At 39.4% G+C, this 26,908-nt stretch overlaps 1 protein-coding gene across 5 annotated transcripts in view; it reads left to right on the plus strand.

The window, feature by feature from the left end:
• The window catches only part of ASB5 (ankyrin repeat and SOCS box containing 5), a 70,137-nt gene that overhangs the window by 28,147 nt on the left and 15,082 nt on the right, over positions 1 to 26,908 (plus strand). For 4 of the 5 annotated variants that reach the window (XM_081333184.1, XM_081333185.1, XM_081333186.1 and 1 more), the window contains 4 exons: positions 19,157 to 19,236; positions 22,636 to 22,743; positions 23,119 to 23,269; positions 23,363 to 23,497. In XM_081333184.1, coding sequence (XP_081189310.1) covers positions 19,157 to 19,236; positions 22,636 to 22,743; positions 23,119 to 23,269; positions 23,363 to 23,497 — 474 coding nt within the window. Of the gene's footprint in view, positions 1 to 1,208; positions 1,478 to 19,156; positions 19,237 to 22,635; positions 22,744 to 23,118; positions 23,270 to 23,362; positions 23,498 to 26,908 lie in introns of those variants that run through there. The other variant, XM_081333188.1, reaches the window with a different exon arrangement.

Below are 26,908 nucleotides of genomic sequence, written 5' to 3' on the forward strand. Positions count from 1 at the left end.
GGGGGGCTTTTGCCCAGGTTTGCCTGGTGCACCAGTTGCGGCCCTATTTGGACCGAGATGCCCTATGCACAGTCACTCATGCGCTCGTGACCTCTCGGATAGACTACTGCAATGCTCTCTACATGCGGCTGCCCTTGAATACCACTCAGAGGCTCCAGCTCGTGTAGAATGTGGCCGCGCAAGTTGTGATGGGGGTCTCCTGATACTCCCATGTAACACCTCTGCTCCACGAGCTACATTGGCTTCCAGTTGTCTTCCGGGTGAGATTCAAGGTGCTGGTGATAACCTATAAAGCCCTAAATGGCATGGGTCCGGATTATTTACGAGAGTACCTTTTGCTGGCATTAACTTCCCATCATCCTGTGCACTCCCACAGAGAGGGCCTCCTCAGGGTGCCGTCGGTCAGGGAATGTCGACTGGCAGCCCCCAGGAGGAGAGCATTCTCTGTGGGCGCGCCTGCCCTCTGGAATCAGCTCCCTGTTGAGCTCCGGATGGCTCCCGACCTTCGCTCTTTCCATCGCGACCTGAAGACTTGGCTATTTGAACTTGCCGGCCTGGACTGAGGGACTGGGATTTTAGAATTTAAATTTTACACTTTAGAACGTGTTTTATTGTTTAGGGCTACTTGGTTTAATTTATTTTAATTTTTGTGTATTATGTGTTGTATATAGTGTTTTAATTGCCCTGTACACCGCCCCGAGTCCTTCAGGAGTGGGGCGGTATATAAATCCAAATAATAATAATAAATAAATTATTAATTATGAAAATATTAAAACTATCAAAACAGTACAAACAGAGAAATGATAGGTGAAGGGGTGTTAATAATAGCAGAGCTACATCACAAATTCAACAGTCCCTTGGAGTCCCAGCCTTGTTGGCATGCAACAAGGTCTTAAGGGACTGTTAGAAGCTCAGTATCTTCCATACACTGTGTACAAACATGTATTTAGGTGGTGGTGGGGGTAATCCCATTTTTTTCAAAGGATATTTGGGATTAGATAGGTCTTTATTAGGGTCATCATGGGACAGTGTTTCTAGCACAGCTTTGAATAAAAATACAAGAGTGTCTTCCATTTAAATAATGTAAACAGACCCATGTCATAGCTAAGCTGATTCTTTCTTACTTTATAAATAGAACATGCCAATGCAATCTTTTCTTTCCCTCACTCTAGCTGCCTGTTCTGTTAGTAAATGTTGCTGAATGGGTTTAACTGTAGTGACTGTTCTACAGGAAGCTATTCCAAAATACGTACAGCCAAAATATCAAGGAAGAAAGAAATTAGTTAGCAGATTATGAATGTTCTGCAGGGAATAGCATTGATGACACAGAGGCCTTGGCAGGAGTTTAAAAAAATGTCCACAGATGCTGTTGTTGAGAGGAGCAGCATTAAACAGAATCTCTCAAAGAGAAATTTAGAATGCACAGAAGAGCGTCCTGTGAAACGGAAGGCTAACTGGGGCATTCTCACCAGTCAAGGTTAGTAAACTCATTGTTTCAGCAGCTTGTAGGGCACTGATGTTTGCTGGCATGCCCACTTTTTGTTAAGACTCAAGTGGCACACTTTCTTAAACTAAAATTTCAATGTAAATATAAATTTTTATTGTGCATGTTAGGACATATGCTTTTTGTGCAATTTTTAGTAGACTATTTAAAAACAAGCTATGTGCATTTTGTATGAGATGGTTTTGCAATAGAAAAAATGTATACTTGTGTGTTTATGTATGTGTATTAATATATAATATATAGCTAAGTAACATTGCTAAGTAATATTTACAGGGAGAAGGGCGGAGAATGCTTATATGTAAATACATATATAGTAATAAATATACATACCTGTGCAAAGGAAAGAAGGACTATAGGTAAATATAACTGCAGAAATGAGTCAATATCTAATCTATTCTGTAAAATATTACAACATGAAGGAACTGTGAAACCTCATAAACAATACATCTTGCATTGCTTATTGCTTATATATTTACCAACAACATCAAATCTAACTGCTTGTATTTGACATTTCCAACTGATCTAATTTAAGATATTCTGAAATTTTATAGTCATTATCCAAATATAAGGATTATTACAGACTTTGTTACATTTTGGATTAAAACCAGATATGTTAAACATATAGCTGAATGATTATATTTTAAGAGCAGATTTTTACCCAGAGACGTATTATCCTGCAAAAAAAGACAGCTATAACACTTTCCATTATGCCATTTTCTTGATGGAAACCTTCCTTACAATAATCAGTCTGCTATTTAAGCCACTACTTTTTTTCTCATTAAAATAAAGGCTAAGTATAGAAAATACTCCTTTCACTCTCCAGAGTAGAAGTATATTTAATTTAGAGATCACACTTATTTTGTGTTTAAGACATTAACATGGATACTTATTTTCATCCAAAGAATGGTTAAAATTGCACAAATTCACCTAGAATGCCACTGAACTTAAATTACTTGTTAATTGATATTTATAGAATTGCATTGTAATTTATTCATCTCAAATAAAAGAAGTTTTTAATATTTTACATTATCACTGCATTCATGATTAGGAGACAGTAGGAAAATATGTTTTCATGTTAATGCTTTATATTCATTCATTTCATTAAGTTGATAATTTAGAGTGAATAAACTAAATAATAAGGCAAAGTTAAGACACTGAAATTTCCTTCAATCATAGTTTAAATGTTGGCAAAAAGCTAAATGCACAGATTATTCCTCCAGTCCCTCCAATTTAAATCATGATTGCAAAATACAATTTGGTCCCAATTTGCAATCTTTGTTTTGGAGGGATTACATAAACCATAGTTTGCCAGCTATGTCAATGTAGGGATATTGTTTATTTTTGTTTAAGTTTGTATTTGTTTTTATGACAATGTTGGGGTACACCTTGGTTTTCTGAGAAGCTCCAAGAGATGAGCACCAGAAGTGATGCCTGGAGTACTGTTGCGGAAAGACAAAAAGTGAATCTAACCAAACACAAGTGCCAATGTTTGGGCCTAAATCCATGGGGATAAAGTGGGCAAAATGTCTTTATTTCTCCATCCTTATTCCATCATTTTATTACTGCTCAGGTGGCCTATTTATAGTAATCCATTTCCTAGTTTATTTATTTATTTTTATTTATTTATTTAATTGAATTTCTATACCACCCTTCTCCCGAAGGACTCAGGGCGGTGTACAGGGCAATAAAAGTACTACATACAAAAGTTAAAAGTAAGATTAAATTAATTTAGCCCTAACAATAAATAGTTAAAAATACCCCAAACCCTTAGACCAGGCCGGCCTGTTCAAGTAAGTAGGTTTTCAGATCACGGCGGAGAGAGCGATGGTCGGGAGCCATCCGGAGCTCAACCGGTAATTGATTCCAAAGGCCTGGCGCGCCCACAGAGAATGCTCTCCCCCTGGGGGCCGCCAGCCGACACTCTCTGACCGACGGCACCCTGAGGAGGCCCTCTCTGTGGCAGCGCACAGGACGAAGGGAAGATGACGCTGGCAGCAGGTGCTCCCGTAAGTAATCCGGACCCATGCCATTTAGGGCTTTATAGGTAATCACCAGCACCTTGAATCTCACCCAGAGGGCAACTGGAAGCCAATGCAGCTCGCGGAGAAGAGGTGTTACATGGGAGTATCAGGAGACCCCCATCACAACTTGCACGGCCGCATTCTGCACCACCTGAAGCCTCCGAGTGGTCCTCAAGGGCAGCCCCATGTACAGAGCATTGCAGTAGTCTATACGAGAGGTCACGAGCGCATGAGTGACTGTACGCAGGGCATCCCGGTCCAGATAGGGTTGCGACTGGTGCACCAGGAGAACCTGGGCAAAAGCCCCCCTGGTCACAGCTCCTGCATGGTCTTCCAAACTGAGCTGTGAGTCCAGGAGGACACCCAAGTTGCGAGCCCTATCTACGGGGGGGGGGGTTTAACACCTCACCCCCCATGGTTAAAGATGGAATGGACTGAATTTCCCGAGATGCCGGAATGTATAACCACTCAGTCTTGTCAGGATTGAGCCAAAGCCTGTTCCTCCCCATCCAGACCCGAACAGCCTCTAGGCAACGGGACATCACATCGAGGGCATCACTGGGGTGGTTTGGGGTAGAGATGAAAAGCTGGGTATCATCAGCATACTGATGATACCCTACTCCAAAACCACGAATGATCTCACCCAGCGGCTTCATATAGATGTTCAACAGGAAAGGTGAGAGGACCAACCCCTGAGGAACTCCACAAATGAGAGGCCTCGAGGCCGACCTCTGCCCTCCTGTCAGCACCGACTGCGAACGTCCCAGCAGGTAGGAGGAGAACCACTGGAGAACTGTGCCCCCCACTCCCAACCCCGAGACGCCGCAGTAAGATACCATGGTCGATGGTATCGAAAGCCGCTGAGAGGTCTAATAGGACTAGGACAGAGGAACAACCCCTGTCCCGAGCCCGCCAGAGATCATTCACCAGCACAACCAATGCTGTCTCCGTACTGTACCCGGGCCTAAAGCCCGATTGGTATGGGTCCAGATAATCAGCTTCCTCCAGGAACAGAGGGAGCTGATGCACCACCACGCTCTCAAAAACCTTCGCAAGAAAGCGAAGGTTGGAGACTGGATGATAGTTGTTCAAAATAGCCGGGTCCAGGGCAGGCTTCTTGAGGAGGGGCCTCACCACCGCCTCCTTCAAGGCAGCAGGAAAGCTACCCTCACTCAAAGAAGCAGTTATCACTGCCTGGAGCCAGCCTCATGTACCCTCCCAAGCCGCATAGATCAGCCAGGAGGGGCACGGGTCCAATAAACACGTGGTGGAGCTCAGCCTCCCCATGATCCTGTCCATATCTTCTGGAGTGACAGGGTCGAACTCTTCCCAGATAACATCACTAAGACCGCTTGTGTCACCTCCGTCAGACTCTGCCCAGTCGGAGTCCAGACCGGCCCAAATCCGAGCAATTTTTTCCGCCAGATGTTGGCTAAACTCCTCGGCATGACCCTGCAAGGGCTCCTCCCTCACGTTCTGGTTTAGGAGCGAGCGTGTCACCCTGAACAGGGCGGCTGGGTGATTATCTGCGGACGCGATGAGGGCAGCAAAGTAGTTAGACTTTGCCGCCCTCATCGCCGCAAGATAAGACCTCGTAGAGGACCTTAGTCGCAATCGGTCAGATTCAGACTGGCTGGATCTCCAACAGCTCTCTAGGCCCCGTCTGGGGAAAGATTGGCCTCGGGATCTTCTACAAGGGCTGAGGTGTGAAATACTCACACTATTTGGGCAATAAAATCATTTGGATTCACTTGGAATTGTACTAGGACTTTTACTAAACAGATCCAAATTAATTCCTGGAGTGCATTCTTGGGATGTTATTTGGACTCAGTTTGATTCTGTGACTTGTTATGTACGTATCCTCTCAGGTTCAGCTTATGGTCACTTTCTTACACACTCACAGCCCTGAAAAATTGCCACATTCAAATAACTTTCAACTGAATACTGAGGCACAAATGGTTCTTTAGTATACACAGAGACCCAGTGAATTTAATATAACAGCAACTTTATTGGTTAATGTATATATATTCTCTCTCTCTCTCTCTCTCTCTCTCTCTCTCTCTCTCTCTCTCTCTCTCTCTCTCTCTCTCTCTCTCTCTCTCTCTCTCTCTCTCTCTCATACACACACACACGCATGCACACACACACGCATGCACACACACACACACACACACACGGTCTCATCCACATTTACCAAGTGTCTGTCAGGGATGGAAGTCTGGATCCAAAAATGACTCAAAGAGTGGACAGGCTTCAGGACTCCTTTTATCCCCCCAAATCCTTGCTTTGTTGGTGGGGAAGGGCTTCCCAAGTGCTTAGGCCCAATTTTTGTTCCCTTTTAAAAAATTCATTTTTTCCATACATACAATAGTAATTTTTCAACATGCTGTCTGAGTTTACACGCTAATACATATTTAATTCCTAATCCTTTCTTCTTTCTTCCAGGCAGTGGTAAAATAAATTCCAGGTTTGATAATAGTCCGCTTCTTCTTTTTCTTTCAGTCACATAGTGAATCTGTCCATCTCTGTGCATTCTAGTATTTTTTTAATTATTTCTTCATCTGATGGTATTCCTCCATTTTTCCAGTGTTGCACAAATATAATTCTTGCCGCTATCATGACATGCAAAGTCAAGTATAAGCTTTGTTTATTAGTTTTTTCTTGCATTATACCTAATAAAAAAGGTTCAGGTTTAAAATCAACATGTTCTCTTAACATCTGTTCTAGCCAAGTATGTATCTTTTTCCAATAATTCTTTACTTATCACATGTCCACCAAACATGACATGCTTACATTTCCAGCATCTATCTGACATATTTTTAAACATTTTTGCTAATCTTTCTGGTGGCAAGTGCCATCTATAAAACATTTTGTATAAGTTTTCTTTATAGGAAGTCAAGATTGTCAATTTATAGTTTCTTTCCCATAAATTTTGCCATTTTTCTAATTCTATATTACAACCAAAATTTGTCACCCATCTTATCATTGTTTCATTAACTTGTTCACTTTCCATTTCTAAAGTTAATAAAAAATTATACATTTTCTTAATTAGTTTTTCATCTGAAGTCAACAATGTCTTATCAAACACAGTTTGTTCCTTATAAAATCCATACATTTTAACATCTCTATCATATCTAGTTTGCATTTGTAAATGTGTCCACCGTGTTAGATTGACAGCCCAATTTTTGTTCCCTTGTTTCCTTAAAACTTGTTTCCTTTCCCTAAGGGGGTTTTTCCCGGCTTTTGTCGACCCTGCTTACATGCTTTCAGATATGGTGACTTCAACCTAGTCTCACACATTCATGATGAAGTGGACAAGATCCTTTCAACTGTAAGCTCAGACACCAGTTTGTTAGAGCCTGGTCCCTATGGATTATTATGTAGCTAATAAGGTGGCTAGTTGATGGGCTTATGTGATTGTATTGGCTTCTTTGAGGGAGAGGATTGTTTCCCTGGTTTTGAAGGTGGCAGTGGCACACTATCATTTGTCATCAGCAGACCTTCCATTATCTAAACTGCTGCTGTCCAGATTTTAACCTTCCCTTTCTGAAGAAGGTTAAAGAATGGATGCAAGCGGCACATGATATGAAGGATCTCCTAGCCACAACTGCTACCTTCTCCTTGAACAGGAATTTTGAATCCTAGAGGATCCCCAGATTTCACATGGGGTCTGTTTGGGGCAGTGCAATCCCACCCAGCACCAGAGATGGTATAGTCCTAAAACCAAAGATGAAAACGTCTGGATAGTGGATGGGACAGTATGTGGAGACAGTAGAAAAGAAGAGAAAGAAATAGAGAAAATAACAAAGTACAAAGAACTACAAATAGAAATAGAACAACTGTGGCAAAAGCAAGCAAAGGTAATAGCAATGGCAGCGGCATGTTGGGTGAAATTCCAAAACAAAATTCACCATCAGTCAGTTGTAAAAAGCGGCTTTACTCAGAAAAGCTTCCATCCTGTGATGATATCTATAACACCATCAGACATCCAGATCTGCCTATCCTAGGTTCTTGGAAAGAACTTGATAGTAGACAAACATGCCAAATCCAGTCTGAACATCTGGGTGAATGGTGTGATGAAGCAAAAATATAAATAAATAATAATTGTTAAAAATAATAAATACATACATTAAAAAGAAAACAAAAACAAAAAACTCAAAGGGCAGACTTGATGGATCACTGAGTCTTTTTGTGCTGTCAGTTTCCTATGTTTTTATGTTTCTTATTCCTTCAATTTCGGAAAGATAATGTAACCCCAGTTGCTTGACTTGAATCACTGATACATATATGCAGTGCTGTTTTTCTAAAAAAAAAAAAAGGTGCCGGAACTCAAAGGTGCTGTCACTGGGAGCGATGCTGGTGTCTTGCTACGGCGTCGCCACCCGTCCCTTGCACCCCTGCCCCTGTGGCTCAGAGCCACAGGCCACGGGGATTCCCCTCCCCACAGCCACTGTGGGGATTCTCCTCCCTGCAGTTGCCATGCCGCGGCCCATGCTGAGCCCCCACCCAGAGCTGCTCCTAACCCCAACCCAGAGCTGTGTTCCTCGTGGCAGCGGTCTCTGGCACCAGGACTCATTCACTTACTGCCCCGTCGCTTCGAAATGCAGTAAGTGAGTGAGCAAGCAAGTGGCATTCGGAAGCGTTTGGAAGTGACGGGGCAGTAAGTGAGTGAGTGAATGATCAAATGGTGTTTGGAAGCATCAGGGCAGTAAGTGAGTGTGTGAACAAGCAAATGGCATTTGGAAGCGACGGGACAGTAAGTGAGCGAGCGAGCCAGAGGCCTTTGAAAGATACGGAGTGCGTGGGGGAGAGACTGAACAAGTTACCTTTGAGAGAGATGGAGGAGGGAGTCAGAGCGACTGGAGGCTTTTGTGAGCAAAGTGTGAGTGAGTGGGGGGGCTTTTGCGAGTGAAGGGTGAGAGAAAAAAGGAAAAGTGAGGGGGAGAAGGGAAAAAAGAAAAGGCACTGACTTCTGACTTCCTCTGTTGCAGGAGTAGAAGGAAGCATTAACATTGAACCTCAACTTTTTGCTTTTTTATAATATTATAAACTAGCCATTTCTATAACAATAAATGAATCTAACCAATAAAACCCAAAATACCCCCCTTTTTAGTCATCAAGTTTTTGACACCTTGTTAAGCACTCATGGTACATGAATATTGTCATGTCCTAAAAGTGGTACAATTTCTGAAAAGGTTGAAAAGCCCTGATGTAAATGCAGCCTAAATTGTTTATTGCCATCCTATTTGCAAATAATATCTTACTTACCTAGTTGAGATGGTGTAGTTAGGCAGCAGGGAGGGGTGCATAGTTCCTGCCTTCACTGCAGACAACTTACCTGTGCAACATTTGCCGGCTGAGTCTTTTGGCGCGCTCAGCAGCAATTCCTATTGGCTTTTGGAAGTCAATAGGCCAGGGGTAGACAACCTTGGCTCTTTTATGACTCGTGGACTTCAACTCCCAGAAGATGTTACATAACATAACATCAACTGGAAGATGTTAAACTGTCCTTCTGTTTCTTTCCTTCCCAAAAAATGTGTTAATGAGTCCTCTCTAAGCTCTGCTGATAAGCTTGTCCTGGATTGTTTTGCCGCCAAACAGAACAATTTGCAAGTTGCAGTTGAGACAACCCATCTCATTTTAGATATATCACATATAATTGAAGATTGTAATTAGTTGCATGTGCACATTCAGCAAGTGTGATGTATTTGTGCTGGCATTTCTAGGCCTCTTTCCAACCACATCCAGAAAAATTTGTAACAAACATTGGAATTCTCAAGGCCCTGTTTGGTATTTCCCAGCAATCTGTTACTGGAAGGAAAAAGCAATCCCTGCTGCGTTACTGATCCCATAGAAGCATTTGCATGTATGCAGGTATCCTTAAGGTACCATAGTTATGGATGAGAAATATTGGTTGCAAAGTTGGCATTTCTGGATGTAATACAGATATTTTGGACTTATTTTTGTTTCTTTGCATGTTTGATATTTTTAAAAAGGCATATCCTACTGACTACACTTATGCACATATGTAACATCTTTTGCTAGGATACATGAACACTGCTTGTCCAGAATGTGAAAAGTGAAAGATTGTGACTAAACAAAATTTTAATGTACAGATAATACCACCAGAAATTATTTTAGCCTTTTTAATAAATGTTGTTATTGATGTTAAGCTCACCATGGAAATCATTGTATATTGTTATGTATATACTAGGTTAATTATTTAAAGACTGAAGCGCAACATAACTAGATTCTAAATAATCTATTTTTCAAAACACACAACAGTCCAAACAGTAAAAGTAAAGTCCAAATTAAGAATATTTCATTCTTAAGAATTGTTTAATTTAAAGTGGTTTAGTTGTAATAGATGGTTATAGATTCAAAATAGTTTTCAAGAGTATGTACAAAAGATACTATTTTTTTTCTAGCATCAGCTAAATTAGACATATTACATTGAGAAAAATGTTTCTCATTTCTTTCCTGTTACCTTTATTGATTTCATTTCAGAGATGTTAACATAGGAAATAGATTATTTTGTTATCTAATTTTACCTTCCAAAAGACAGAAGCAGATGAAAAATGTGAAGTTCTTTCCTGTTGGCTTTTTTGAATTAGCTGTTTTAGATTCTAAAAGTTTAATTCCTAAAGAAGTAACCTTGTAAATAATTTTAATGTCCTCCTCTAGTGCATGGGTAGGCAACCTTGGCTCTTTTATGACTCAAGGACTTCAACTCCCAGAATTCCTGAGCCAGCATGGCTCAGCTTGGAAACCTCTCTCTTTCCCCTCAGTGTGGCTGGCTCAGGATTTCTGGGAGTTGAAGTCCACGAGTCATAAAAGAGCCAAGATTGCCTACGCTTGCAATAGGCTTTCGAAAGCCAATAGAGGGAGCTTTATTTTGCAAAAAAGGGTGCCAGAATGCTGTTCTGAGCGTTCTATGAGAAAAAAGCCCTGCATATATGTATTATGTTTCTGACTTGCTCTTGTTAACATAGTAGAGACATAGTAGAGTATTATTTTATGTAGTCAAAATGTATTTAAACATTAGCATGAATTATTTCCAGTATCTTTAAAATGTTACCTGGGTAGAACTGGCAATTTTTCTCAGAGTGTTTTTGTAATGTTTTCCTCTTTTAATATATATTCAAGCAATAAAATAAAAAAGATACTGAATGATTACACAATAACATTCTGAAAGTCCATTGGAAAACCATAGTTCTATCACATTTGAAATGTATTCTTTATGCTGTTGTGAAACTTCCCAAAGAAGTCAGGGCTATTATTTTGCAGGTCTGTAATAAGATTTACACTGAGATTAAGTTCTAGTCACCAAATATTTTTAATATTCTCCTTGTGAGGAAGAATTCTGAAGAACAGAAGCAAGAGTTACTGAAAGATCCTGCCTCAGCTAATATTGTACTCCCAAGAAAGCAGAACTGCTGAAACTGGCATCATTTCAAAAGGAACTTTTATTGAGAGGTAGTGAAATGAGAAAGGCAAGATGAGATCTGAATATTTCCTCTCAAACTGTTACATTAAACCCCTCTCTTCAAACCCCTCCCAAGTGCCCAATGGCCCAGTCTGTGCCCAGTTAATCCAAAAGTGTGATGTTCTTATGAGAACTGGAAGATGAAAGAGCATTAAGGCACTGTTCCCAGGCTTTGCATCCTTTTCCTAGAGGAGAAGAGATAAGGCAGATGGTCCCAGGCACATTCCTTCCCCCTTACACACCCAAAGAGATACATCAAAGGTTGAAAGAACAAAGCAGAGGAAACACATCCCAGAGCCCACTACTACCCCCCTTCCAACAGAATGGCAGTGTCCCGAGAATGACTCAAGGAGCCTGACAGTTACTCTACTTGAGAAGCGAGGTTTTACTATGAAAAACTAAAGTTTGTAAGCGGTATGTCTATTTTGTTATTGCAAACTAACTCATTTGTGGTCAGATGAAGTGTCGATGAAGTGTTCAATTGAAGTGGCAGGTCACTTAAAAAAAGAAAAAAGGAATTCTATCATCCCTTAAATTTTGTTAAAATCCTAAATACATTCCCCTATTTTAGGGATTGTAAAAAAAATACCCTCCTCTCTGCTGTCTTAGACTGGTTGTAAACCATGATTCAGATATTTTGGTCAAAAAGGACTATTCAGACAAATAATGTTTCATAGACACTGAGGATATAAGTTACCATGAAGCCATAAATTAATCTCTGAACTATAGAAAATTATAGCTTATATATAAATCCAGAAATTATATATGAGTTATTTCTTACAAAATATTTAAAGATAACACTGCAGCTAATTGTTTGTATAATAATACAAGGGCATGGTATTTTTCAGAAATACTTTTATACAAACAGAAAATTTTAGGAAATTGATAGATTATTGTCTAGTTACATGTGACCATTTTCACAGTATATGACACTATGACTTCATAACATATTGCAAAGTTTAACTTTAAACATTTAACTTCTGTAATAATTAGTTGTTTTATTACATTTCTTTTTTACAAAAGTTGTATAAAATAAAGTACTTATCTTTCTCTTTTAAAGATGTAAATGAGGTTAGGCAATTATTTTGCTCAGATTTACTTAATAAATTCAGAGCAGATATTTGAATCTAGAGCCAAATTCAAATCATTATGATTTAGAACACATTATTGATTATAAAATGAAATACTGTATATATTTTAAAGTATGCAATGTTGCAGATAGCATTTCTACTATACAGGGCTGAGCAATAGAAGCTGAAATATTAAACTTAGGTCTTTGGATATTTGTTTTCTGCAGTGTCTTTACAGGTGAAAGTTCATTTTATACTGAGTGCAAGAAGCTCTTTCTAAATATGGTTGACGTGTTATTAACAATAATCAGCTAAAGAGACAGTTTTTCTTATTTAAAATGAGCAGGATTTATAGTCAAAATTGGCTGGAAATGCCATGGGGAGATGGAGATTTAGGTACTGTATACAATGTTTAAAACTTTCCTTATTTTTTCTGTTTATGGTAGCATTTTAACTTTGATCTCTGCAATATTTACAGAACTGCAGCTCTTGTTCCTCCTAAATTAGATAACATATGACTTGCAATGCAGAATCTAAATATAGCCACTGGTACTTTGCATTTCAATCAGTGAAAAAAGAATCATAAGGAAATGTTAGACTAAAAATATTAGGTTTGTATTTTTCCCTCAACTAATCCTTTTAATATTTTTCTCCTTAAATTTAAAGAACTAGACTGAACTGGAACTTGATTCTCTCTCCATTACAATTCAGTGCATGCCATGCTGTGAAAGCTTGATAAAATGAAGTACTGTACTGAAAGACTTTTGTATATTAAATTACACCTCTGTTACTTCTAGGGCAGAGCCCCCACAACCTTTTGGGTATTAGGGACTGGTTCTGTGGAGAGAGGTTTTTACACAGATCAGAGGGGGTGTGATTTTGTGTGCTGCCTGCGGTTGGGGCTTTGCTTGTTTGTGCAACCCAGTTGCTGGCATGCCATGGCCTGGTACTGGTCCACAGACTGGGGGTTGGGGACCCCTGTTCTAGGGTACTTATAATTCTGCCACCAATCATTAAACTACAAGAATTCATTACATAACTGACAAAAATCTCAGTGTCCTGTTGGACTTTGGGTTAGAAGTTTAGAAATCAGGATTGTTTCGGCATTTTCTATATAGGGTTTTAAAATGTCAGAGTACAGTTTTATAGTCTTGTTCTTTCCAATATCTTGTAGAAATTAAATGGAGGAAGGGAGAGGGAATGCAGGATGAAACATTCCTCCAAGAAGTAACTTACAGTATTCTGATATGAATTATACAAACATTTTACAATCCCTTTTTCTTTCCAAATGTAACCATAACAGGCTACTTGCAAGGCAGATTAAAATCCAATATAAAATATGGGAGATAACCTTTAGCTCTAATTAATAGAAAAAGGAGGGCCACGGGGAACACTTTTGAAGTGAGGCGTTAGCTAGTCTATATTTGCTTTTAGTATAGCTATTATAGAGACACTAGACACTGAGGCTTAGTTCAGTGCAGAGTTTTGGATTTTATCCTGTTGTTGTTGTTGTTAGTTGCGAAGTCGTGTCCGACCCATCGCGACCCTATGGACAATGTTCCTCCAGGCTTTCCTGTCCTCTACCATCTTCTGGAGTCCATTTAGGCTCACGCCTACTGCTTCAGTGACTCCATCCAGCCACCTCATTCTCTGTCGTCCCCTTCTTCTATTGCCCTCAATCTTTCCCAGCATTAGGCTCTTCTCCAGCGAGTCCTTCCTCCTCATTAGGTGGCCAAAGTATTTGAGTTTTAGCTTCAGGATCTGGCCTTCTAAAGAGCAGTCAGGGTTGATCTCTTCTAGGACTGACCGGTTTGATCGCCTTGCAGTCCAAGGGACTCGCAGGAGTCTTCTCCAGCACCAGAGTTCAAAGGCCTCAATTCTTTTGCGCTCAGCCTTTCTTATGGTCCAACTTTCACTGCCATACATTGCAACTGGGAAGACCATAGCCTTGACTATACGCACTTTTGTTGACAGGGTGATGTCTCTGCTTTTTAGTGTGCTGTCTAGATTTGCCATGGCTTTCCTCCCGAGGAGCAAGCGTCTTTTAATTTCTTGACTACAGTCCCCATCTGCAGTGATCTTGGAGCCCAGGAAAATAAAATCTGTCACTACCTCCATTTCTTCCCCATCTATTTGCCAGGAATTGAGAGGGCCGGATGCCATGATCTTGGTTTTCTTAATGTTTAGTTTCAACCCAACTTTTGCACTCTCCTTCTTCACTCGCAACAAGAGACTCTTCAGTTCCTCTTCACTTTCTGCCATTAGAGTGGTATCATCTGCATATCTTAGGTTGTTGATATTTCTTCCAGCAATCTTAATTCCAACTTTTGACTCCTCTAGCCCTGCCTTTCTCATGATGTGCTCTGCATATAAGTTAAATAGGCAAGGCGACAGTATACAGCCTTGCCGGACACCTTTCCCAATTTGGAACCAATCAGTGGTTCCGTGTCCAGTTCTCACTGTTGCTTCTTGGCCTGCATATAGGTTTCTCAAGAGACAAATAAGATGTTCTGGTACTCCCATCTCTTTAAGAACTTGCCACAGTTTGTTGTGATCCACACAATCAAAGGCTTTAGCATAGTCAATGAAGCAGAAGTAGATGTTTTTCTGGAACTCTCTAGCTTTCTCCATGATCCAGCGTATGTTGGCTATTTGATCTCCAGTTCCTCTGCCTCTTCGAAATCCTGCCTGTACTTCTGGTAGTTCTCGATCCACATACTGCTGGAGTCTAGCTTGTAGGATTTTAAGCATAACTTTACTAGCATGAGAAATGAGTGCAATGGTGCGATAGTTTGAACATTCTTTGGCACTGCCTTTCTTTGGAATTGGAATGTAAACTGATCTTTTCCAATCCTGTGGCCACTGTTGAGTTTTCCAAATTTGCTGGCAAATTGAGTGTAGCACTTTTACTGCATCGTCTTTTAAGATTTTGAATAGCTCAGCTGGAATACTGTCACCTCCACTAGCTTTGTTGTTGCTCAGCTTTTCTAAGGCCCACTTCACTTCACATTCTAGGATGTCTGGCTCGAGGTCAGTGACCACCTCATTGTGATTATCAGGGACGTTAAGCTCATTCTTGTATAGTTCTTCTGTGTAATTTTGCCATCTCTTCTTAATCTCTTCTGCCTCTGTTAGGTCCCTGCCATTTTGGTCCTTTATCATGCCCATTTTTGCATTGAACGTTCCCTTCATCTCTCCAATTTTCTTGAAAAGATCTCTGGTCCTCCCTATTCTATTGTTTTCTTCTATTTCTTTGCACTGTTCATTTAAGAAGGCATTCTTATCTCTTCTAGCTATTCTCTGGAATTCTGCATTCAATTGGGCGTATCTTTCTTTTTCTCCCTTGCCTTTTGCTTCCCTCCTTTCCTCAGCTATTTGCAAAGCTTCCTCAGACAGCCATTTTGCTTTCTTGCATTTCTTTTTCTTTGGGATGGTTTTGGTTGCTACCTCTTATACAATGTTGCGAACCTCTGTCCATAGTTCTTCAGGCACCCTGTCTATCAGATCTAATTCCTTAAATCTATTTGTCACCTCTACTGTATATTCAACGGGGATATGATTTAATTCATACCTGACTGGCCTGGTGCTTTTCCCTACTTTCTTCAGTTTAAGCCTAAACTTTGCAAGGAGAAGCTCATGGTCTGAGCCACAGTCAGCTCCTGGTCTTGTTTTTACTGACTGTATAGAGCTTCTCCATCTTTGGCTGCAGAGCATATAGTCAATCTGATTTCTGTGTTGACCGTCTGGTGATGTCCATGTGTAGAGCCGTCTCTTGGGTTGTTGGAAAAGAGTGTTTGCTATGACCATCGTATTCTCTTGACAAAATTCTATCAGCCTGTGCCCTGCTTCATTTTGTACTCCAAGGCCAAACTTGCCTGTTATTCCGGTTATCTTTTGGCTTCCTACTTTAGCATTCCAATCCCCCATGATGATAAGGACATCATTTTTTGGTGTTAGTTCTATAAGGTGCTGTAGGGCTTCATAGAACCGGTCAATTTCATCCTCTTCAGCACCGGTGGTTGGGGCATAGACTTGGACTACTGTGATATTGAATGGTTTGCCTTGGATTCGAACTGAGATCATTCTGTCATTTTGAGGATTGTATCCCAGTATTGCTTTTCCTACTCTTTTATTGACTATGAAGGCTACTCCATTTCTTCTGAGGGATTCTTGCCCACAGTAGTATACCTGATGGTCATCTGAATTAAATTCACCCATTCCTGTCCATTTTAGTTCGCTGATACCTAAGATATCGATGTTCAGTCTTGTCATCTCTTGTTTGACCACGTCCAGCTTGCCTTGATTCATGGATCTTACATTCCAGGTTCCTATGGAGAAAAAATCTTTACAGCATCGGACTTTCCTTTCACCACCAGACATATCCACAGCTGAGCGTCCTTTCGGCTTTGGCCCAGTCGCTTCATTCTTTCTGGCGCTACTAGTACTAGCCTTCTGCTCTTCCCCAGTAGCATATTGGACGCCTTCCGACCTGAGGGGCTCATCTTCCAGCGTCATATCATTTTGCCTTTTGGTACTGTCCATAGGGTTTTCATGGCAAAGATACTGGAGTGGGTTGCCATTTCCTTCTCCAGTGGATCACGTTTTGTCAGAACTCTCTGCTATGACCGGTCCGTCTTGGGTGGCCCTGCACGGCATAGCTCATAGCTTCATTGAATTACGCAAGCCCCTTCGCCACGACAAGGCAGTAATCCATGAAGGGGATTTTATCCTGACATTGTGAGAAAATGAATGTCATAGCTTTGTAATAATGACATATGCCATGATTTTCTAAGAAGCACAGCATTTACATTTAAAGGGAGGAATGGGAGGAAACAGGAAAGTTAGCAAGGATATGAATCAATATGTTTTGCAAGGGAAAGTGAAAACTGAGAGTAAGAAAGATTTTGACTACAGTATTCTACTTTTAACAAAATTAATAGTCCCAGTACAAGCTCAGTATGCCTCAGAGATACTAATCAGGCACTTTATACACTTGATGCACTTTCCCCAATGCTGCAGCTTTTAAAGCTCATTTGGCAGTAAAACAAATTGACACAAATGTGTAATGAATTCTCTGCAGAGGATTGATGAAGGAAGTTGTAAATAGCAACCATACATCTTGGGATCTGTTGCTCACACAATAATCTGTTGCAAGATATGTGGCTTATATTTCATTTTCTGGTATAAATAGATATTGTTCCTTTTACCATAACATGTGGAATTTTGTGCAGTGTTAAAAACAAATATTATGTACACATCTACATTGAATTGAAATCAGAAGAGTTTTATTTACTGCAGGGAATGAACATTGGAAAGCACATATGTATTTCTGGATTTTTCTTCAGCTATTTAGCAATATGTTTTGAACCCGTGGACTGAATTGCTTAGTTTGCGCAATAGGGCAAAAGCTGAAAGACACACTAGTATTTTGATATGGTAAAAGAAATAGGGGCCATTTCCCTCTGGCTACAGCACTATATTAAGTGAATTCCATTAACTGACTTGCAGCTAATGGAACTTGCAGCTCAGTTCTAATATTTCATTCATATTTAGGTTTACACCTTAAAAGCATTTCCATATGTGGATAAATAAAAAACCAAAGAATACCATTATCATTTTCTTCCATTCAGAGAATGATTCACCAGATGTATACTGAGGGATGAGATTTAGATTTAGTAAGAACTAGACAACCCAAGGCCCATTGGTTCATTGTTTCAAAGATACTTCCTTTCCTTAACAAAGAAACAGAATCATTGGGCAAAAAAGCAGTGGGAGCAGAAGCAACTTCCAATTTCCTACCGGCTTCCTCATTGAGTTTTCTTGTGGTGAACTGGCAGGGAGTATCAGAAATCCATCCATCCTTCCTTCCTTCCTTCCTTCCTTCCTTCCTTCCTTCCTTCCTTCCTTCCTTCCTTCCTTCCTTCCTTCCTTTCCTTCCTTCCTTCCTTCCTCCCTTCCCCTTCCCCTTCCCCTTCCCCTTCCCTTTCCCTTTCCTTCTATTTTTAGGAGGCAAATAAATAAGTGCCTACTGCTAGATGGGGGAAGGATTGAGAGATTGCAAAACTGGCTAGTAAATAGAATAATGAAAATAAAAATGATGTGACCACAGCAGCAGGCCAACAGTACAGCAACAGTTAGTAGCACTGAAGCAGCCACAATATTCTCAAATTTTATTCCCTAGGGAGTCACAGGTCCCAGATTTTACATATATTCTGTAAATTAGTCCTTTGGAGGTACCTTGGTTCAGACATTGTTGCCCTGTGATGTACTGTTTCACCCAGGTAAAGGTCGTGACAGTGAGAACTTTCATAGTACAGGTAGTCCTTGACTTATGATAATTCACTTAGTGATAGTTCAAAGTTATGACACCCTTCTCAATACGTAAGTTACATATATTGCAACACCACGGCAGTCATTTGCCCTTATGATTGATCACAGAGACACTGAAACATACCCCCTACCTATTCACCCCCCATCCTGTCCCACGGGGTTTCCACAGGCACTGGGCCAGCTTTGCTAGCCGACCCAGATCCATTCTCTGAGCAAAAATGTGTAAGAGCATGAGATTTAAGGAAAATAGCTTTGCCAGAATCTGAAAAAACCATGGCCTTTTCTACCATATGGCCTAGCCTGTTCTGGAGCTCTTTGAAAGGTAAGTAAACACTCGGTGATAAGGTGCTGGTGTGGAGAAGCCCCAAGCAGTTGTGGGGACCCTAGGGGGTGGGAAAAGGAACAAGAGATATCTCAGTAAATGGGCACGGCCTTGGGTGACTGGAGGCAAGTGGTCTTGTTTCTACACTAGGGTCCTCCATGGTCTTCCCTACCTCTGAGATATCCCATGCACACTTAACATATTTGATTAACGAATGAATTGGGGAGAGCAAGGAGGGGGGGCTTGTTCATTTAATGTGATTCACATAAATTTATAATTGTAATGGGCAGGCTTCATTATGAACATAACTTGAGGACTACCTGTATATTGATAGTTATGTACGGTATGTTGTTTGTATCAGTTCTTTTACATTAATGAAAATTATTTATGTAATTTAAACTATGCCATGGTATTGTTCCATAGGCTCTTGGGCAGATCGTTCACCCCTGCATGAAGCAGCAAGCCAAGGGCGCCTTCTTTCTCTCAAAACATTAATTGCACAGGTAAAATGTGAAAATGTAACTAAAATCAATGTTCATTTCTATCAAATGAAAAAGCGTTTTTACTGCTTTGCTAAACATGAAGATGGTATTACTTCACTGTTCATTAATTACAAGTTTTGGGTTCTGTGGTTTCTTTACTTGTTTATACAGGTCAAAGAATCTCACCATAGCATATATGACAGTGATGATGACATACAGATCAGAATTAGATACAGTCCTTCCAAGCACCAACTTTAATGAAATAATAAATATCCAGGCAGAGTGTTTTAGGATTCTGAACACTACCAATTTTACAACCGAAAAACTAACCAAATAATTGCTATCCAAGCTTAGGTGATAAAATCATCTAATTCACATTGTTGTTAAAGGTTTCCTGCTAAGTGTGCACATGAGCTTTATTTTGTGATAGAGATTTGTGTGCACCTCTCTTCTGCAAACAGTATTTTAACTACATTTGCAGGGCACAGCCAAGCAATCTGATTTTTAAAACTAAATAACAACCACACAAACAAAAAGCACAAGGCTGTAGTTAAACAAAGCTAACCAAAATCAGGATATTTATTTATTTATTTATTTATTTATTTATTTATCTATCTATCTATTTATTTATTTATTTATTTATTTATTTATTTATTTATTTATTTATTTATTTATTTATTATTTAAACTTGTATACTGCCCTATTCCCGTAGGACTCAGGGCGGTTTACAGGGAAAAATTAAAAATACACAACATACAAAGTTAAAATCGATTAAAACTAAGATTAAATTAAGTCCCTGAATTTAAACTAAAACCCCATTAATAAATAATTAAAACCCCTCAGTCTGGGCCAGACAGCTCAAAAAACCAGGTTTTCAAGTCCCTGCGAAATGAGCGAAGGTTGGGGGCAGTCCTAAGCTCCGTGGGAAGTTGGTTCTAAAGAGCCGGCGTGCCCACAGAGAACACCCTTCCCCTGGGAATAGCCCGCCGGCATTCCTTGACCGGCGGTACCCTAAGAAGGCCCTCCCTGTGGGAGCGCACAGGACGATGGGAGGTTGATGCCGGCAGCAGGTGATCCCTTAGATAATCCGGACCCAAGCCATTTAGAGCTTTATAGGTCATTACCAGCACCTTGAATCTCACCCGGAGGGCAACCAGAAGCCAATGCAGCTCACGGAGAAGAGGTGTTACACGGGAGTATCGGGAGACTCCCATAACAACTCGTGCAGCTGCATTCTGCACTAGTTGAAGCCTCCGGGTGGTCCTCAAGGGCAGCCCCATGTAGAGAGCGTTGCAGTAGTCTATCCGGGAGGTCACGAGTGCATGGGTGACTGTGCGTAGGGCATCTCGGTCCAGATAGGGCCGCAACTGGCGCACCAAACGAACCTGGGCAAAAGCCCCCCTGGTCACGGCTCCTATATGGTCTTCAAAATTGAGCCGTGAATCCAAGAGGACGCCCAAGGATATGATTACAGAATGAGATTACCTTAAACATAATGTGAATTATGGTCTCAAATTGGATGGTTCTTTAATATGATTCTGCAGGCTATACAACCAGAGCTGCTCATTATTCTAATTTATCCAAGAATTACTTTCTATTGGAATAAAACTGATGAGGATGGATATGTTAGTTAGCCCTCTGCCTTCTACTATTGAAACTTTAATACCCAGTCACTGCCCTTCATATACTAAATATTTGTTGTAGATATTTTGTGCAATATATGGCTAGTTTATATTGTGGAGCAGGTTTTTTACCGTATTTTTATTTTCCTTATTAAAGTTACATCCCATATTTCTGCAAACCTTTAAGGTGACTTAAAACAATTTCAGCATGCAGATCTCCATGCCACAAGTAAATTCAAAACTATTCTAAGTACAGACTGGCATCTTTTCGTGTTTAAAATAGCTAAGTTCCCATGGCAGTAAAACTTTAGAATTTTCTATATTTCAGAGGATCTCCAAATTTGCAGTGCTGGGACTCCCCTGATGTCATAAACGTATGTAATTATGAATAACATGCGTAATGATGCCACTAACTACATTATCATCAACAACACTGGCAGAATTACCATTTCTCCAATAGTTTTGGGATTTTTAAATTGCAATTCTAGAGGTTCTATAGGCCAAGCCCTCCAGCCAGCCTAAAGATAATGGGATCTGAGATCCTTCCCATATCTGAACTAGCTGGATGTGGGAAAAGCGGTGCTGAAGCCTTGGTCCTGAACAAGCCAATTGGCTTTCAGTGCTGCATCACCTGGCAATGCTTTAATTAGAGATACTCAAAGAGGTGAGCTTGGTAATGACTTCTCTTCCTGGTTCTAAGAATGGGGCCCCACTTGGGATGAGCTACTTCTCCCTGTCAGTCATGTACTATATATGACACAAGCTCCTTGCCTCCAATCTTTTCTGGGAGTCAGATCTCTTAGATGTTGTATTCCTTGCTCAACTATCTTTCAATCTTCCTGGTCACCCAAAAACTTATAACTCCCTTCAAATTTGCTGGGTTTTTGGTTTTTTTTAGGAGTCACAACCAAGAGTTTGAGAATCCTTGCTAAATCTTTCTTCGTTGCTTTGGCAATGCAGAACCATAGCCTTCGGCTATTTGCATTCATATATGGTATGATTTATTGAGGAAACCAGAAATGACAGTACGGTTGGGTTCACATATAATCCTAAAGTGGTTTGTTTTTAGCTTAGCACAATCTTTGGACTCAGATTTATAAGCCAAACTTTATGACTTGGCATTATATATGAAGTAGAATCTGTTTCTATAACTTTTAGAAACTAGAAGTGATTCTCGGTGTGGGCCCGGGAGCATTTCTAGAGGACCATAGTTTTTATATGATACAGTTTAGTTAATAAACAGTGCAAATGGTAAAGTTGCTTGTGTCCAGTGGTCATTGACAATGAGGGAAAGCCACAAAAAATGAGGCTCAGAAAAAAGTATGAGAATCCTGAATTGAATCACTGGTTTCTCCTATAATCTGTTGTTAAATAAACCATGTTATAGCACAACTCAGACTGCCTTTTTGACAGGCAAAGCAATTGCACTGTGTGATTGATTCTATTTTCACATATTCAAAGACAGGATCGCTTTGAACTTCTATCAGATTTCTTCTGAAATCTGGCATGGGACAAAAAACAAAGAGTAAGTCAGATAACTGTAAAAATAGTAATTGTAATTACTGTAGATAGTAAACAACAAGCATAATTTTATACCATGGTTTACAGTATTTAATCAAACCCCCAAATGTCCTGAATTATACAATTTTTTGTAATTACATTCCTTTTGAATAATTGTAAAATGTTTGTATTACACTAATATTGAATAAAGACTTCTTGTTATGTAATTTATCTTTCATTAAGAAACTGAAAAGTTAGGAGATTTGTTGTGATTGTTAATTTCTTGTTTTGTGCTTAGGGATACAATGTAGATGCTTTAACCATTGATCAAGTGACACCATTGCATGAGGCATGCCTTGGAGATCATGTAGGATGTGCTCGCATACTTCTCGAAGCAGGAGCAAATGTAAGTGATCACATCATCTGTGGTTAAAAGGTAGAAAGTTTTTCTTAGAAGCATTAGGTAATATGTATTTTACTGGAAGTCTAGCTTATTACTTTTTTTTTTTACTAAACTGACATTTCCCTACAGTATGTAATTAAGTATATGTAATCTTTATTTAATTGCATTCTGAATGGTTTGAGCATGGGAAAAGGGGTACAGATATTTGGTACATCTTGAGATGAGAACATTATGCAATGTGTGTCAAAATGTCACACTGCAAACCCTAACCTTTTCGTATCTCCAAACCACATTGAATACAAGAGAGAGCAATAAATAGAAAGTATGATTTGTAAACATATATTTTATCCCCACGAATAAATCTAACCAATATTTTAGGTGAATGCCACAACTATTGATGGGATTACACCCTTATTTAATGCCTGCTCAAGAGGGAGTGCATCGTGTGTACAACTTTTGTTGGAATATGGTGCAAAAATTCAACAGGAAACATGTCTTCCTTCACCAACTCATGAAGCAGCCAGCAGAGGTAAGTATTAAAATTAGTAGATTACAAAATATATCAGCCATTTAACAAATTAAGATTTTGTTTTAGAGATTAATTACATTATGCTTTCTTTAGGTCACAGTGATTGTCTAGAATTGCTGATTTCTTGGGGCATAGAAGTTGATCTAGATGTTCCTCACCTAGGAACGCCTCTATATGTGGCTTGCTTTTCACAGCAGAAACAATGTGTTCACAAACTTCTGCATTCAGGTAGTATATATTGTTTGATGTATTTTTATTTTGTTTCTTCTTGAACTCAACCAGGCTTTCACTATACCTATTACAGTGTTTCTTTATTTGCTACAAATAAAGCCAGCATGTTTTTCTAATTAGGCCACTTTAATAGGTCTGCATAGATTTCAGATCAACAATAAAGAACATTATTTTTAAGTGTAGTTTATTCCTGAAAAATATATTACTTACTTCTCATTATGATCAACATCATCAGGAGAAGATGATGTTGATTCTGGAAGTCATTAATTTACAAACATACAGGAAAGTATTATTTTAATATTTTTCAAATGATACTTGTCATAATTAATCTCTATTATATCAACTATAGTGTATATTTTAAATTATGCCACTTTTCAATTTACTTATATATGAAACTCAGCAATTCTTAGATCACTATCCATATTAGATCTAAAAAAATAAAGTTATTGAGGTCCCTTGTTTTATAACTTAATTCTTATTAATGGAGTGTCATTATTTTAAGATTTGCATATTCATAATTAATAAATAAACTTACATTATTGTGTTTGATCATTCTGGGTAAGATTGTTATACCTCTAAAAAATCAGCTCAGGCTATACATTGACTGATTGACTATATTTTATTTCTATAACAAAAAACCAAGGTCTTCCTTAAATTCAGTTCTTGGAGATTGCAGGGACATGCCCAATAACTTTCTTAGCAATAATTTCTAGATGACTTATCAATATGTGATTCATCAATACATGTTTTTCAGGATATTTTCTTGACTTCCCAATTTAGTATATTCTGGGAATTCATGCTGATCTCCCATCTAATATCAGGTCTCATCCTGTTTAGTTTTTTCCAAATGCAATCAAGTTATATAAATGCTGCCACCTGCTGTGATAAATAAAATATCAAGGCAAAACCCAAAACAAATATTATATACATACATACATATATATGTATGTATGTATGTATGTGTATGTATATGTATGTATATGTATGTATATATAAATGCTATGTTATATATATATATATAAGTATTAAGTATTTGTCAAGGCTTTTCGAATCTCAGATAAAGGGTATGACTAACTGATGAGAACATAAATGAGTTCGAAATGATCATCCTAGCCTCCCAAATTCTTTATTAGCAATTTGAATAATTTGCATATATATATATATATATATATATATATATATATATATATATATATATATATAAAGGTAAAGGTAAAGGTTCCCCCGCACATGCGTGCTAGTCGTTTCCGACTCTAGGGGCCGGTGCTCATTTCCGTTTCAAAGCCGAAGAGCCAGCGTTTGTCCGAGGACGTCTCCGTGGTCATGTGGCCGGCATGACTAGACGCCAAAGGCGCACGGAACGCTGTTACCTTCCCACCAGAGTGGTTCCTATTTTTCTACTTGCATTTTTTACGTGCTTTCGAACTGCTAGGTTGGCAGAAGCTGGGACGAGTAACAGGCGCTCACTCTGTTACGTGCCGACTTTCTGATCGACAAGCTCAGCGTCCTAACCCACTGAGCCACCGCGTCCCTTTATATATATATATATATATATATATATATATATATATATATATATATATATATATATATATATATATATATATATATATATATATATATATATATATATATATATATATATATATATATGCAAATTAGTTTGCATATATATATGTTTAGTATGTTTAGTAATTTACACATATGTTTAGTATGTTTAGTAATTTACACACACACACACACACACACACACACACACACACACACACATATATATATATATATATATATATATATATATATATATATATATATATATATATATATAAAAAAGGTAAAGTTTCCCCCGCACACGTGTGCTAGTCGTTTCCGACTCTAGGGGCCGGTGCTCATCTCCGTTTCAAAGCCGAAGAGCCAGCGCTGGTCCGAGGACATCTCCGTGGTCATGTGGCCGGCATGACTAGACGCCAAAGGCGCACGGAACGCTGTTACCTTCCCACCGTAGTGGTCCCTATTTTTCTACTTGCATTTTTACGTGCTTTCGAACTGCTAGGTTGGCAGAAGCTGGGACGAGTAACAGGCGCTCACTCTGTTACGCGGCACTCGGGATTCGACCCGCCAAACTGCCGACCTTCCGATCGACAAGCTCAGCGTCCTAACCCACTGAGCCACCGCGTCCCTGTATATATATATATATATATATATGCAAATTATTCAAATTGCTAATAAAGAATTTTGGGAGGCTGAGATGATATATATATACATGTAAATTTAAGTGCAACAATCTAAGTTCAATATGATCAGTTAATAAATTAGGAATTGAACATATATCACCAAGAAATGTGAATATATGTTCCCATTGAGGGCCTTAAAAATTCATGGCTCCCTGTTCCCCATCCAGAAGCAACTACAGCTAAACAATCTTGATTAATTAGGGGGAAATTCTACAAAGCTTCATTCCCATTAGGAGTTTCTCCTGTAAATGGCTATTTCTTCACATTGCTCATTTCTGGGTCTCAAAAAGGAATACACATCTTTGCTTATTATTTCCTTCTACTGGTCCCAGCTTTTGGAGGTACTTAGTGTGGAAATGTTTTACTAAACAATCTGCTTTTACATGCTGGGCTTTCACCTATCTAGCTTCTGATATCGGGTACCCCTCTCATTGGATTAAGAATTGCAATTTTCTTTTGTGGATACTAGAATCAAGGATTTGCTTAACTTCATAATTTGTTTTCCCTTCCACCACTATTGGGGCTGGGGCACCCTCCCCTACTGGTCTCATCATGGATTCCCTATATGGTACATTTCCTGGGGAGCTTGTTTTTTGTCTGCTTGCTTTTTCTGACTTTTGGCCACTTTAGTTAAAGCCTTCTTTGCATCGCTCCAAACCTGTTGGTACAAACCCACCCAGTCACTTAGGGTGCTTGAGGAGGGAGGCTCCTGTGGGCACTCTGGTATTGGCATGAATTTCACCCCCGTGGCTAACCTAAATGAAGTGAAACCAGTGCTGTTGTGTACTGCATTGTTATGTACTACCTGTGCAAATGGCAAAAGCTCTGCCCAGTTTGTTTGCTGGTAGTTGACACAGTAATACAGGTACTACTCCTGTGCTGTGGCACAGAGGCAATGCAGTCAGCTGGCAATTCAAGCAGTCCTTTAATTGCTCCAAATTTTCCCCAAATGCTCCCATGTTTCTGGCAAGCCTCCAACAAAAGAAAACACACAGACCTTCAGCTGACTCTGGCTCCAAGTAGTTTCACATACAGTCTGATTAGAAGAGGAATGTAGTCAAGGCCACAGAGATAACAAGGAATAACACATACATCATAAACCTAACGAGTCTGTGTGAATACAAGCTTGCCTGAGCAGTTTCAAAAGAGAATCTAAAATACAGTCCGAGGTCTT

Source organism: Vipera berus (assembly GCF_964194415.1).
Source record: "Vipera berus genome assembly, chromosome: 7".
Taxonomy (NCBI): domain Eukaryota; kingdom Metazoa; phylum Chordata; class Lepidosauria; order Squamata; family Viperidae; genus Vipera; species Vipera berus.